Here is a 15980-nt window from a genome sequence, read left to right as displayed (position 1 = left end):
AGGGAGGGGGGAGGAGGGGAAATGCTTTACTGCTTTATATCCAAATACGCGTTATGTCAGATCGTGTTCTATTGGGGTAAGGTTTAGTATTTTTTCATTCTTTTATGCTTACCCTAATTTTATTGTCTTCATGGACCAGTATATTGATTGATTGTTTGTTATACAGCACTGAGCACACAGTAGTTGTAAGACTTGGAAAGACAATCCTTGCCCCAAAGAGCCTATAATTTAAAAGACAGACATAAAGAAGACAGGATGCATTGGACACCCTTGAGAAGGGAGTAACTTGGCGTTGGGGTTATTTCTATATATAAACACAGTTAACTCACTACTTCTAGACATGGAAGGAGTGGATGAGGAGGGATTTGCGACTGACTCAGTTGAGATTGGCAGGTCATTACATAAATTAGGAGCAACCTGGAAAAGGCATGGGGATTGGAGAGAGAGAATAAAAAACAAATGGAATTTCAGGTCTTGGCAGTATTGCAGAGTAGGAGTTATGGAAGGTTTTGCATGAGTCAGGGTATAAGATGTAGGCCATATTGCAGTTGTGCTGAGCCTTGAAGGCAGGGACAAAGAGTTTATGGGGAAACCAATTAAAAATAGCACTTCTGTCTGAAAATTAACCTACATTGTTAAAAGTAACAGCTGAGATTCATGTAACTGAAAGTGACTAGAAAAACCATAAAGAATAATTTCAGATTTTGCAGCTGTGCTGGCTGCAACTGATTGGCAAGAACCTGAGAAAATCTTGTAATCTGAAACTATTTGGTTGGATGCTGCTTGGAACATCCTTCTAAAGCACCATAGAAAGCCCACAGGAGGGAGCTTCATTCCTGTATGTGTTAGGAACGACTCAGGTGAATAAGAGCAGAGCTCCCACCTTTGAACCTTTCCAGGTATGCCTTCCCTACACTTTCACTGGCCGTGTAAATTAGCCAGAGTGCTGCCTTCCTTTGCTGAGCACTTTGGGAGCTCTGTAACAAACCCTGTGTAGAAAGTACTGTGCATAACATGCATTTTTAAAGGGCTTGTAACTAGCAACCTATGTATTCTGATTTTTCATAACAGCAGAGCTTGTCACAGAATTGTGCTCCAGAATCTGAGCTTTGGGCCTTTTTTTTTTTTTTTTTTTTTTTTAATGTTTCTGGCCGTTGTGATTGTGAAGAAAGCCTTGAAAATGTAATGTACTGCAATGATTTCTGCTTGTTTGCAGACAGCCTGGAACAATAGCCCTGAGAAACATGAACTACTCTGTTCATCTAAATGGATTGTTAACCTAAAAATGACAATCTGTGGTATATAATAAACTGAATATGTAAGGACAGCACAAAATACAGTGTGACTATGCAAAAGTAAATAACATGAGGCCACTGTATTGTTATCCATTTTCATATTTAACTCAATAAAATCATCCATTTTAAAAATTCTCTGAAGCTTGTGCAGAATTTTGAGAATTTCCTCCAGAGTGCAGCAGAACCCTTCTGTAAAATGTAGGTCCAGATCACAGTAGATTACATAGGGGCTTTGTTTAACTCAATCAAATCAAGACTAAATTTCACCAGATGCTCTGATGGCTAGTTACAGGCCACATTTAAATGGCTCATTGTTTCAGCACTAGAGAGATTCAGAAAAAGGGAGCCATGATTTCTTTATGAGAAATGAATTTTTTTCTCTCATTTACAAAATCAGCTGAACTTTGTGTGCTCAAACTATCTCTCTCACACACAAAGTTACCATCAGGTTAGAGTCCTGTCACAAAATTGTTTCAGGCCCAAAGGTAAATGTTTTAGAAAGTTATTGGTGTCTAGTCATGAGGTCAGAGAGAGAGTTCTACCATGGATTAGTAACTCTCAAAAAAACAATCAAGGAGTTGGGGATGAATGGTGAATTTTCAAAGTGGCAGAAGGTTAACAGTGGGGTACCTTGAGGTTCCATACTAGGTTTGGTATTATATATATATGGTCTGGAAAGCAGGTAAGCAATGAGCGAGCAAAATTTGTACATGACATAAAAAAATGGGCAGTGTGATGGCAGATAGCTCAATAGTACTCACTACACAGTGACAGTGAAGAAAGCAAACAAAATGTTAGGATGCAAAAAGAGAGACAGAAAATTATACTAAAAATATAATTAATGCTGTTCAGAATTTTTCTAACGAAAATTTTTTCATCAGAAATGGTCTTTCCTTTGATACGAAAATTTTAAAGGAAATTTGAGGGTTTTCAAAATTTTCTGTCTTTAAATGAAAAGTTCCAAACTAAAAACAGATTTTTTTTTCAGGAAAACAAAAAAGAATTTTTGAATAAAAATGTTCATGAAAAAAATTTGAATACCTTAAAAATTGTTCCTTTTCAAAAACTGGAATGAAAATTGAATTTTTTAATTTAAAGTTAAATTTGAACTTCAATAAAAATTTTGCAAAAAAAGTGAACTCTTCTGATTAGCTCTCATTACAGTATGACTATATAAATTAATGATATGTGCTCATATGGGATACTATTTTGGATTCTTATCACCTGTCTTCGAAGGGACACAGCAGAAATAGAGGAGATTTACGGATGAACCACGAGATTGATTAGAGGTATGGAAAGACTGCTGTATTAAGAAAGAAATTGAAAAGAAGATTGACTGTTAGGAGAGGAGGTAAATGAGAGGAAACATGATAGAGGTGCATAAAATAACAAATAGTAACAAGAAAGTAAATCGTATTTACCCTCTCTTATAATGCAAAAACAAGGAGACATTTGATAAAACTGTAAACCAACAAATTTATAACTGATAAAACAAACAGAGACGTGTCTATGATTTTGGTCTTGGTTTTTTTTGTGGGGCATTCACATAATACATAAATAACCTATGGAGCTCCTGTAATTAGTTATTACTGGGTGCAAGAGCTTAGTAAGAGTCAAAAAAGGAGTAGACAGTTACATAGATAATGAACGCATCTACAGTTACATTCGGTAGGATAAAAAAAATAAGACATAAGGAATATCATACCCTGTTGACTTAAAGAAGTGGTTTTCAACCTGTGGTCCACAGACCTCAGGGGGTCTTCAGCTCATTTGAAATTTTTTAGGGGTCACACATGAAAAAAGGTTGAAAACCATCCGCTAACTGACACGTTAGGGGAATTTTCTTCCCCTGGGCAGATTAACTGTTCTCTATAAGATTTTTTGCAACTTCCTCTGTATCTGGTACTGTCACACAGGATATTGTAACTGGATGGTGCACTGGTTGGAACTAGGATGGTATTTTCTATGTCTTTATTAAAATGACATTAGAATGGATACATACGAAACTTAGCTTATACAGTGGTTGCTGTTGCTCCCCCTGTCATGACAGGAGTATGGGGAAATAAGCAAAATTACCTTGAAGTAATCTGCTTGATGGAGAATATGACCAAATGGACCTAACAGAATCCTGGTGGGGTGATTTTTCTATTTACATTTTCAGTATAAATAGGTTCAATTGTAGACAGTAAGGGGTGCAGTGTGGAGCTAGATGCCCTTTCTTCACCAGGCTTGGTGTGGGGTGGGGGGGAAGCTCAATTCCCCCATGTCACAAGCTGGCTGGCCCTCTAAGGGTATGTCTACAGTATGAAATTAGGTCGCTTTTTATAGAAGTCGATTTTATACAGTCGATTGTGTATGTCCCCACTAAGCGCATTAAGTCAGCGGAGTGTGTCCTCACTACCGTGGCTAGCATCAACTCACGGAGCGGTGCACTGTGGGAAGCTATCCCACAGTTCTCGCAGTCTCCACTGCCCATTGGAATTCTGGGTTAAGCTCCCAATGCCTGCTGTGGCAAAAACATTGTCACGGGTGGTATTGGATACGTGTCATCAGTCTCCCCTCCCTCCTTCCCTCTCTCCCTCCGTGAAAGCAACTGCAGACAATCATTTCACGCCTTTTTTCTTGGGTTACCCGTGCAGACGCCATAGCACGGCAAGCATGGAGCCAGCTCAGCTCACTACTGCTGTTGCGAGCATTTAAACACCTTGCGCATTATACTGCAGTATGTGCAGAACCTGACTAAGAGACGGCAGCACAAGGACGATTGAGAGGAGGACATGAACACAGATGTTCCTGAAAGCACGGGATGTGGCAATTGGGACATCATGGAGGCAGTTCGGCTGGTTGATACAGTGGAACTCTGGTTTGTTTGAACACCTACAGGAAGGGACTTACTTTCCAGACCAGAAAATAACGCTTGGGGATGTTGAAATGCCTATAGTTATCCTTGGGGACCCAGCCTACCCCTTAATGCCATGGCTCATAAAGCCATACACAGGCACCCTGGACAGTAGTAAGGAGCTATTCAACTATAGGCTGAGAAAGTGCAGAATGGTGGTAGAATGTGCCTTTGGATGTTTAAAAGCTCGCTGACGCTGTTTGCTGACTAAGTTAGACCTCAGCACAACCAATATTCCCATTGTTATTACTGTGTGCTGAGTGCTCCATAATATCTGTGAGAGTAAGGGGGAGATGTTTATGGCAGGGTGAGAGGTTGAGGCGAATTGCCTGGCTGCTAATTTTGAACAGCCAGAAACCAGGGTGATTAGAAGAGCACAGGTAGATGCGCTGCGCATCAGAGAGGCTCTGAAAACCAGTTTCATGACTGGCCAGGCTACGGTGTGACAGTTGTGTGTGTTTCTCCTTGATGCAAACCCTCCCCCTTCATTGATTTTAATTCCCTGTAAGCCAACCACCATCCCCACTTCGATCACAGCTGGCAAAGGAAATAAAGTCACTATTGTTTTGAAACCATGCATTCTTTCTTTATTAATTGGAAAAAAAAAAAAGGGAGATAACTGATAAGGTAGCCCGGGTGGGGTAGGGGAGGAAGAAAGGACAAGGCCACATTGCTTATTGTAGCCACACTACAAATCAAAACTGTTTGAATGACAGCCTTCTATTGCTTGGGCCATCCTCTGGAGCAGAGTGGCTGGGTGCCCGGAGGGGGGTCCCTTCCCCCCCCCCCCCCCCCGCATTCTTGGGCTTCTGGGTGAGAAGGATATGGAACTTGGGGAGGAGGGCAGGCGGTTGTACAGTGGATGCAGTGGCAGTCTGTACTCTTGTTGGCTTTCCTGCAGCTCCGCCAGACGCCTGAGCATGTCTGTTTGCTCCCCCATTAGCCTCAGTATTGCATCCTGCCTCTTATTGCGCTCACTTAACGCTTTCCTGGACTCTGCCACTGAATGCCTCTATGCATTTAGCTGTGCCCTGTCAGTGCCGGAGGACTGCATGAGCTCGGAAACCATGTTGTCGCGAGTGCTTTTTTTCGCCTTCTAATCTGCGATAACCTCAGGGATGGAGATGGGGGAGCATAGAAACATTTGCACCTGATGGGGAATAAAAAGGGAGAGTAAAATTTAAGATGATACATTTCTGAGAACAAAAGGGAGACTCTTTCACAGTGAAGTAAGCAATTCACAGCAGACAGCACACGTGCTTTAGGTACAAGGTCACATTTTGCCTTTTATATTGAGTGCCTGCTGGTATGGTGACACATCACACATGGCTGGGCAACAAAATTCGGTTTCCAGGCAGCCGTGGTAAGCCAAAGGGTACGCGGGTTTGGCTTCTAACACCTTCATAACGTGAGAATATTTTCAAACTGCAGCGTCCTCCTTTCCCATAGCAAGCAATGTCGGTTAGGTTTGCCATTTAAAAGGAGGGGCTGTGGTTTTCAGGGGGATGTGCAGCACACATCTCTTTCTCCCCTCCCCTCCACCCCCATGGCTATTTGGGATGATCCCCTCACCCCGCCATGTGGCTATTCTCAGGGATGATCCCTTTTAGCCAAGCGCGAACAGCCCAGCATGAACGGGGTCCTTTTACTGTTCCCTTACCAAAAGTCCCCTATTTCAACCAGCTGACCATGAATGATATCGCTCTCCTGAGGCTAACACAGAAAGATATAGACCGAATGTTGCTTGAATGTGACCAAAGCCCAGGACCATTTGCTGCCATGCTTTGTGCTACAATGATTCCAGGCTACTTGCTACTGGCTTGGCGTGGTAAAATGTCCTACCTTGGAGGACGAAATAAGGCAGCCCTCCCCAGAAACCTTCTGCAAAGGCTTTCAGAGTACCTCCAGGAGAGCTTCATGGAGATGTCCCTGGAGGATTCCCGCTCCATCCCCAGACACGTTAACAGACTTTTCCAGTAGCTGTACTGGCCGCAAATGCATCACAAGTCTTCAGTGTAAATCAAACATTAAACACTGTTGCTTTTAAACCCTATACTGTAGTTACAAATATGCACTCACCAGAGGTGCCTTCTCCGCCTTCGGGGTCGGGGATCCCGCCTTGGGAGGGTATTGGCTCCAGGGTGATGAAAAGGTCCTGGCTGCCAGGGAGAATGCATTCACCACTTGCCTGCTGCGCATTCTCCTCCTCTTCTTCCTCATCCACAAAATCCTCTTCCATGTCACATGAGACTCCCCCCATGTAGGTGTCCACGGACAGTGGTGGGGTAGTGGTAGGGTCCCCCCCTAGAATGCCATGCAGCTGACCATAGAAGTGGCATGTATGGGGCTTTGACCCAGAGTGACCGTTTGCCTCCTTTGTCTTTTGGTAGGCTTGCCTGAGCTCCTTGACTTTCATGTGGCACTGCTGTGTGTCCCTGTTGTAGCCTCTATCCATCATGCTCTGTGCGATTTTTGGCATATATATTGGCATTTCTTCTTTTGATCGGAGTTCGGCCTGCACAGATTCTTCTCCCCATACAGCAATCGGATCCAATGTCTCCCGTTCACTCCATGCTGGAGCTCATTTGCGATTCTGAGGGGACTGCATGGACACCTGTGCTGCTGAGTTCGCCACGCTGACCAAACAGGAAATGAAATTCAAAAGTTCTGGGGGCTTTTCCTGTGTACCCGGCTAGTGCATTGGAGTTGAAAGCGCTGTCCAGAGCGGTCACATTGGAGCACTCTGGGATAGCTCCTGGAGGCCAATAACGTCGATTTGCATCCTCACTACCCCAAATTCGACCCAGCAAGGTCGATTTTAGCGCTACTCTCCTCGCTGGGGAGGAGTACAGAAGTCGATTTTAAGAGCCCCTTAGGTCGACGGAACGGGGTTGCTGGTGGAGACGCATTCATTATAAAATTGACCTCACGCGGCTAAATTCAACCTAACCCTGTAGTGTAGACCAGGGCTCAGAGTGATAGATTCCAAGGTCAGAAGATACCATTGTGATCATCTCGTCTGTCCTCTTGTATAACACAGGCCATAGAACTTCCATAAAATAATTCACAGAGCAGCATCTCTTTTTGAAGAACATCCAGTCTTGACTTAAAAATTGCCAGTGATGAAGACTCCACCAGGACCCCTGGTAAATTGTTCCAATGGATAATTACCCTCACTGTTTTTAAAAAACAAAAACAAAAAAAAAACTATTTTCAGTCTGAATGTTTCTAGCTTCAACATCCAGTCATTGGATCATGTTATACCTTTCTGTGCTAGTTTGAAGAGCCCATTATTAAATATTTGTTCTCCATGTAGATACTTATAGACTAATCAAGTCACCCCTTAACCTTTTCTTTGTTAAAGTAAATAGATTGAGCTCTTTGAATCTGTCACTGTAAGGCATGTTTTCTAATCCTTTAATAATTCTCATGACTCTTCTATGAACTCTTTCCAATTCATCAACATCCTTCTTGAATTGTGGGCACTAGAATTGGACATAGTATTCCAGGAGCAGTTGCACCAATGCCAAATATAGAGGTAAAATCTCCTCTAATAAGGTGTGTCTGCTTTAGAGAAAAGATGAAACTGGGGCCTAAATAGCTTTTTAAGGCAGAGGTTATCACTTGCTGTATATTTGTACAGTGGTTAGCCCCGTATAATCCCAGACTGGTTGAGGGGTCTAGCTGCTACCGCAGTATAAATAATAAATTCTTCATGGTGGAAATTTGTTTATTTATACACAGATACTCTATCAGCATATTATTACAAGACCAGTAAATGCAGAAAATGACAGAGTCAACATTGCATTAACTCTTTTGGCCACAGTGTGACATGGGGAGCTCATGTTCAGCTGATTATCCACCACAACCCCCAAATCTTTTCAGAGCCATTGTGTCCCAGGATAGAGTCCCCTGCCCTATAAGGATGGCCTACATTCTTTGTTCCTAGATGTATACATTTAGCTGTATTAAAATGCATATTATTTGCTTGCACCCAGTTTACTTAGTAATCCAGATCACTCTGAATCAGTGACCTGTCCTCTTCATTATTTATCACTGTCCCAATTTTTGTGTCATCTGTAAACTTTATCAATGACGATTTTATGTTTCTTCTAGGTTTTTGATAAAAATATTAAATTAGCTTAGGACCAAGAGCTGATCCCTGCAGGACCCACTAGAAACACACCCAATCAATGATGAGTCCCTGTTTACAATTACATTTTGAGACCTATCAGTTCGCCAGTTTTTAATCCATTTAATATGTACCATGTTAATTTTATATCATTCTAGTTTTTTAATCAAAATATTGTGTGGTACCAAATCAAACACCTTACATAAGAACATAACCGTGGCCAAACTGGGTCAGACCACAGGTCCATCCAGCCCAGTATCCTGTCTGCTGACAGTGACCAATGCCAGGTGCCCCAGAGGGAGTGAACCTAACGGGTAATGATCAAGTGATCTCTCCCCAGTTGAAGGTGTTAGGGAGGCTTACTTATAATTGACCCCAGTTATGGGGAGAGAATTAGGAAGGACCTTATAAACAGGGTTCAGAAGAACTCAGAACAGTCGGGAGCAATGATGGAGTGCTACTGCAGACAGCCAGGACCAGCTGGAGAGCTGGGGCTGAGTTTCTGAGAGAAGCAGTCTGTTAAGCCTTCAAGGAGCAGCCTGAAAGTTTAGAGAGACTACAGACCCAGGATCAGGTGCCTGGGTAACTCCGTGACTCTAAAGAGGAGAGAGTCAGGGAACAGCTGGAGAGACTAGGTGGAAACAATTGAAAACAGACCTCAGACAGAGATTGAAAAGAGAGAAACTGTTTGAAACTTACTCCTGGGGGAATGCTGTGCACAATATTTTAAAATTCTGCATATTTTTGTCAAAATAACGCAATATAATCAAGCTGGTTTCAATTATTTTGGTAATTTATTTAAGCTACAGTACAACGGATGGAGAATGGGAGTGGGGAGCATTGGAGGAAATCACCAAACCCGCTTTGTCTAATAGTAATGTAGCTAGTATTGACCCTTTACTTCCGGTTATTAGTCAACAAATATATGCAGCCATATGCTCAGTGTTACATCATAGGCAACTGAAGAGCAAGTGAGGGCTCGGGACTCAAACTCACAATTTATACTGGCTACTGACCATCTCCAAAAAGTCAGTAGCAAACAGTTCATGGAGCACATTTTTATAAGAATTTTTTTCAGTCCAAAAATTTAGACCAGTTCTAATCACTAAAGCACCATAAGCATTTATAAGGCCATACTGTTGTTTACAATAAGGCTCCTTTACACCACTCTGGCAATGTAAAGGAGCCTTAAAATTTTTACACCTGTTTTATACTCCTGGGGGAATTCACTAAGAACAGTGGAACAATTCACTAAGTAAGCAGGCTGCTACATTCTGCTCTGCCTGAGGGAACAGAGCCTATCCCATGCCTACCTCTTCAGAAACACCCCAAAGCCCTGCCCCTTCACGCCAAGCATGCCGCAATAGCAAATGAGAGGGACAGAGTGTCTCTCTCTCTCTCACACACACGACTGCCCAACACCCCCATTCCCACCCCTGTGGTGATTTACGTTTCTACTGTCTGCTCTGGGTGCCCAAACCAACCTGCCTGCACTGCCATGTAGGGGGTGCATGACTGCTCTTTAAGTTTCCCTTTGCTTCCCCATCAGAAGTCATTTTTCTGCAGGGAAGCAAAGAAATCTGCAAAGGCCATGAATTCTGCGCAAGCACAGTGACGTAGAATTCCCCCAAGAGTAGAAACTGTAAAATAGCCAGACCTCAGAGAGGTGGAACTGTGACACCAGCAAGAGGCTGGGAAGAAACACTGTTTTTAAGTTCTCATTTTAACAACTAGTGCTTGAGAAGGAGTGCTAATACGTGACTTGGCATGTATTGAGGCATTCCGTGGAGGATGGAAACTGAGGACGGGCACTGCAGAACGACCCAAGACCAGTAACGGGCATGGCAGAATGAATGAATATATCTATATCCCCTTCAGCCAGGCTCTCTCTGTTGGAAGAGTTCAGTTCATCCTCCACATTCAAAGGGCTTGGAAGGGAGGAGCAAGCATTCAGCACATTACTATTTATTCATGTAATTAAAACATAAAACACTTGTAGGCTCCTTTCAGGTTCACTAGAAATGTCCTATGTGCATTCTCTTAAATGAGTAAAATCTCATTACTTGGAATAGGTGGGAGTTTGACTGGACAAATCCCTAGAGATTTCTGCTGCAGGGAACAATCCCACACTGTCCAATGAGGGTGAGAAGGGTTTGACTAAATGAGAACTAGTAGTCTTCCTCAATCTAATTGCTGATTCCTTTAACCTCTCTTTCTCTGAGTTGGTACTCAGTGCTTTATCACCCTGAGTATCTCTTATCGCAGGAACACTGCTCCTTCAGCCTCTGATTTCAACCACTAGAGTAGCTGGGTAATATGAACAAGGCCTACTGAAACAATGAGAGCTCTCGAGTTCCCTGCTTGATGTGAGTGCTACTTTACTGTAATGCCAAGGCTTCTTTCCTTTGATTCCTCAGCTGTGGAAGATAGAAAGCTGTTTATTGGGATGATCTCCAAGAAGTGCAATGAAAATGACATCCGGGTGATGTTCTCCTCCTTTGGGCAGATTGAGGAATGCAGGATACTACGGGGCCCAGATGGCTTGAGCCGAGGTAAGCAAAAGCATCCCTGACAGTTCAAGATTTTCCTCTGGACTCTTTCCTCTGCACCTCAAGATCAGATTTCATCTATATTGATTGGTAGGGCGCTTCAAACCAGGGGGTATTTTCCTTTGTTTGTCTTCAGTTGTTGAGATGAATCTGGTGGGTTAGTTTGATTCTTTCTGCTGTCTCCCCAGGTTGTGCATTTGTGACTTTTACAACAAGAGCCATGGCGCAAACAGCAATCAAAGCAATGCACCAAGCACAGACCATGGAGGTGAGATAAATCTTTTTGGGGACATGGGGATAGGCTGCACCACTCAGAGATCATAAAGCTTGATGGGCGGGGGGAGGGGAGATCTTTGGAGTTAGTTTTCCTGACAGTGCGTCTTGGACTGAACGATCTATTAAATATTTTAGCAAATAGCAAAAGTCAATACAAACTAGAGTGAAAAGCAGCTGAGATTTTGAACATTTGAGGCAGGAATGGCACCTTTATATGTGCGAGGGCGAGAGCACTCCATTCCCATAGGTTTGTGCCATATTTACGCAGTTGCTTGGGAGGTTGTAACTATGTGAACTGCTATTTTCAGGGTTGCTCTTCTCCCATCGTGGTGAAATTTGCAGATACGCAGAAGGACAAAGAGCAGAAACGTATTGCTCAGCAACTCCAGCAGCAGATGCAACAGATAAGCGCAGCCTCTGTATGGGGAAACCTGGCTGGTCTGAACACACTTGGACCCCAATACTTAGCAGTGAGTTTCCTGTGTGGATTCTACCAATCTGCCTATCTAAGATGCTTATATAGACCTCCTCATCTTACTATTTGAGCACGTCACAATCTTCAGTGTATTTATATTCACTACATTCCTGTGAGGGACTTAATGTTATTCCCCATTTTACAGATGGGGAGCTGAGGCATAGAGATACTATAATTTGCCCAAAGTCACCTGCTGGGAAGATTTTCTCCTTAGGTTAGCTTCTCTTGAGTACTTTACATGTGTGTAATTTCAAGCCCCTTTTCAGTTCTGTCCGCCATCAAAGTTGTTGTATTCATCTCCCACTCTTTCTTCTCCAGCATTTATTACATTACTCTTATTATTTATTTCCAGTGACACCCACAAACGTTCGGTGCCGTACAAACAGAAAAGAATGTCTGATCCCTGCCCCAAGGAGCTCACAATTTAAAACCCCAACAAACTGGCAGGCGGAGACTAGATGTAGTGAATAGTGGTACAGCATATATAGAGCTTTATAACAAAAAATGACAAACTAAATTATTTTTCAAGCTTACTTTCACCAGTTTTCTCAGTTGTTTGGCATTGCTGGGTTCACAGGGGAGGAATGTCTCTCACATCACTGTGCTCTGGCTCTTGTGTGGGACTTCAAGGGGATTGGGGGGCTTCTCCTCTTGCTGTTACAGTGTGGGGGGTAGAGAAGGGTGAAATTTTCACCTCGTTCTGGCTGTGATGTAATGCAGGAGGTGGAGGAAATTTCCCTTTATGCTATTGCTTTGGATTTGCTGGAGTGGGGTTTCTTTGTGACAACACTCTAGCTATGGAGAAATGGGCAGGAATTCCTCCTAAATGGCACTCTGTCTGTGGCTCAGTCAGTACATGATGGGGATTCCCCTCATGATGGTGCTTTTGCTGTAGCTGAAGAGTGTGGAGGGCATTCCCCACACCCTGGCACTCTGGCTTCAGTGTAATGTCTTTGTGTGGTTGGCAGTCGCGCTGTGCTAGCACTCTAGCTGTAGTGTGGGGCATGAGGGATTATTCCTTAGCGGGGGCACTCTGACTGCAGTAGTTAAGGTTTCTCCTTACACACATCCCTATGCCAGTCTTTTGGACTGGGTGCATGGATGATGTGGATTCCTTTTGTGCCAGTACTCTGCTCATAGTGTATGGAGAAAGCTTTCTTTGTGATGATCTTTGGCTATGGCGTGGTGCGTGAGCATTGGGGATTCCCATTGTGACGGTGCTCTGGCTGTAGTGAATGTGAGGAATTCTTCTTATGCTGGTGCTTTGACTGTAGCATGATGCATGGGCAATGGGAATTCCCCTTATGGCGGCACTCTGGCTGTGGTGCGGTGCAGTTTCTCCCAGAAGCAGAGCCAGCCCTCACTCTCACTCTTATTTTGTTTTTTGGTGTAATGTCTAGCTTTATTTGCAGCTCCTTCAGCAGACAGCAGCTGCCTCATCTGGGAACCTGAACACACTGAGCAGTCTCCACCCAATGGGAGGTGAGTGTTTCACCTGAAGACAGGTTCAGTACCAAAATAGAGGATCGGCAGTGGTGGTCTAGTCGTGAAGGAAGCCAAAGGGCTGCTGACATATCTACCTCCTTTGGGCAGAATAGTCCTGAGTTACTCACCACTGCACAGGCGAGAGAGGGATTATGAGGTATCCAGCCCTGCAGTTACAAATCTGCATTTGAAGATATTCTCCTTTGAGTTTAGTTAGCAATGGTTCCCTGGAAATTGTGGTGTGCTCTCAGGATCCACCCTACCTCTGATGGGCATGTTTTTGAGTAAATATTTGTCTTCCCTCATGAGCAGAGAGGCCTGGAAATCCAGATTTTCTTGAAAGTAGGCATGTGTCTGAAGCATCACATGTTGAAATAAACACTACTACATATATTTCATTGATGGAACATTCTCTGTGGCTTTTAATTTACATTATTTTCTTGTAAGAAAGAAATTAAATGGATAAAATGTAGGAAATGCTATTGTAAGAAAGGTGACTTGTAAAAGTGGCCTTTCATTCAGGATATCTGCTACTCATGCATTTGAGTCACCTGTCTGATATCTCTCTGTAGAGCCAATACAGCTACAGAGGAGGGAAATGTCTCATGTTTTAATAAAATGAGCCAAATTGCTGACTGGGGGCTGTAGCCAGGATCCCCATCTATTGCAGCGGAGTCATAAAGAAGAGTTCTGCGGGGAGCTGAGTCCTAGACCATTTAGGAATTTGTAGATAATGAAAAAGATCTTGAATTCTGACTGGAAGTGGTTTGGCAGCCAGTGCCCTCATGGAAGAAGAAAAATAATGAAAACCATCTTAGTACCACCAACCACCCTGCCAGATCCTACAAACTGGAGGCTACATGTCATAATTACCTCCATATACTGTACAGTCATGCAAAACAGTGTGTGCATTATGTGAATAGAGGCCAAGTTAACAATGTGAATTAATTTTGAATGTCCTGTTTTGTGTGTGCATACACTTAGCTTTAACACATTAATGAGAAGGAGCTTATGGAAAATAGTATATTTTAGTCCCTTCTGCATCTCTTAGAAAGTTGGACTTAAACCACAGTATGTCAGTTCTCACCCTAGGCTCTGACTCTGAGGTACGTAAAGTCCAGTCTATCCATTCTAGGTTTTTTCACAGCTCTTAGTTAAAGACATGATGAACCTGACGGTACCAATCTGCACCATCTTGTGGAAGCAAGAAATTACTAGGGCTGTCAAGCGATTAAAAAAATTAATCATGATTAATCATGCTGTTAAACAACAATTGAATACCACTTATTTAAATATTTTTGGATGTTTTCTACATTTTCAAATATATTGATTTAAATTACAATACAGACTACAAAGTGTACAGTGCTCACTTTATATTTATTTTTGATTACAAGTATTTGCACTGTAAAAAAACAAAAGAAATAGTATTTTTCAATTCACCTAATACAAATAATATAATGCAATCTCTTTAGCATGAAAGTTGAACTTACAAATGTAGAATTATGTACAAAAAAAACTGAATCCAAAAATTAAACAATGTAAAATTTTACAGCCTGCAAGTCCACTCAGTCCTACTTCTTGTTCAGCCAATTCTTCAGACAAACAAGTTTATTTACATTTTCAGGAGGTAATGCTGCCCACCTCTTGTTTACAATGTTACCTGAAAGTGAGAACAGGTGTTCTGATGGCACTGTTGTAGCCAGTGACACAAGATATTTACTTGCCAGATGCGCTAAAGATTCATATGTCCCTTCATGTTTCAATCACCATTCGAGTGGGCATGCATCCATGCTGATGATGGGTTCTGCTCAATAACCATCCAAAGCAGTGCGGACCGACGCATGCTCATTTTCGTTATCTGAGTCAGATGCCACCAGCAGAAGGTTGATTTTCTTTTTTGGTGGTTCAGGTTCTGTAGTTTCCGCAACAGAGTGTTGCTCTTTTAAGACTTCTGAAAGCATGCTCCACACCTCGTCCCTCTCAGATTTTGGAAGGCACTTCAGAATCTTAAACCTTGGGTTGAGTGCTGTAGCTATTTTTAGAAATCTCACATTGGTACCTTCTTTGCATTTTGTCAAATCTGCTGTGAAAGTATTCTTAAAACGAACATGTGCTGGGTCATCATCCAAGGCTGCTATAACATGAAATATATGGCAGAATGCGGGTAAAACAGAGTAGGAGACATAAAATTCTGCCCTGAGGAGTTCAGTCACATATTTAATTAATGCATTTTTTTTTTTTTAAAAATATCATGATGGTCCCTTCCAACCCTGATATTCTATGATTCTATGATCAGCATGGAAGCATGTCCTCTGGAATAGTGGCTGAAGCATGAAGGGGCATACAAATGTTTAGCATATCTGGCACATAAATACCTTGCAATGCCGGCTACAAAAGTGCCATGCGAACACCTGTTCTCACTTTCAGGTGACATTGTAAATAAGAAGCCGGCAGCAGTATCTCCCATAAATGTAAACAAACTTGTTTGTCTTAGCAGTTGGCTGTACAAGAAGTAGGACTGAGTGGACTTGTAGGCTCTAAAGTTTTACATTGGCTTTTTTTGAGTGCATTTATGAAACAAAAAAAATCTACATTTGTAAGTTACAGTTTCAGGATAAAGAGATTGCACTATAGTACTTATAGGTTCATAGATACTAAGGTCAGAAGGGACCATTATGATCATCTAGTCTGACCTCCTGCACAACGCAGGGCACACAATTTCACCCACCCACTCCTGTGAAAAACCTCTCACCTATGTCTGAGCTATTGAAGTCCTCAAATCGTGGTTTAAAGACTTCACGGAGCAGAGAATCCTCCAGCAAGTGACCCGTGCCCCATGCTACAGAGGAAGGCGAAAAACTTCCAAGGC

At 42.6% G+C, this 15980-nt stretch overlaps 1 protein-coding gene across 11 annotated transcripts in view; it reads left to right on the top strand.

The window, feature by feature from the left end:
* Positions 1-15980, top strand: part of CELF1 (CUGBP Elav-like family member 1) — a 104071-nt gene that overhangs the window by 60491 nt on the left and 27600 nt on the right. For 8 of the 11 annotated variants that reach the window (XM_043548641.1, XM_027832390.3, XM_027832378.3 and 5 more), the window contains 4 exons: positions 10744-10878; positions 11064-11143; positions 11460-11621; positions 13027-13108. In XM_043548641.1, coding sequence (XP_043404576.1) covers positions 10744-10878; positions 11064-11143; positions 11460-11621; positions 13027-13108 — 459 coding nt within the window. The remainder of the gene's footprint in view (positions 1-10743; positions 10879-11063; positions 11144-11459; positions 11622-13026; positions 13109-15980) is intronic. The other 3 variants (XM_007054272.4, XM_007054271.4, XM_043548642.1) reach the window with 1 other exon arrangement.

This window comes from Chelonia mydas, chromosome 6 (assembly GCF_015237465.2).
Source record: "Chelonia mydas isolate rCheMyd1 chromosome 6, rCheMyd1.pri.v2, whole genome shotgun sequence".
NCBI classification, from domain to species: domain Eukaryota; kingdom Metazoa; phylum Chordata; order Testudines; family Cheloniidae; genus Chelonia; species Chelonia mydas.
The sequence above is the reverse complement of the archived record's forward strand: the minus strand, read 5'-3'. Positions and strand labels throughout refer to the sequence as shown.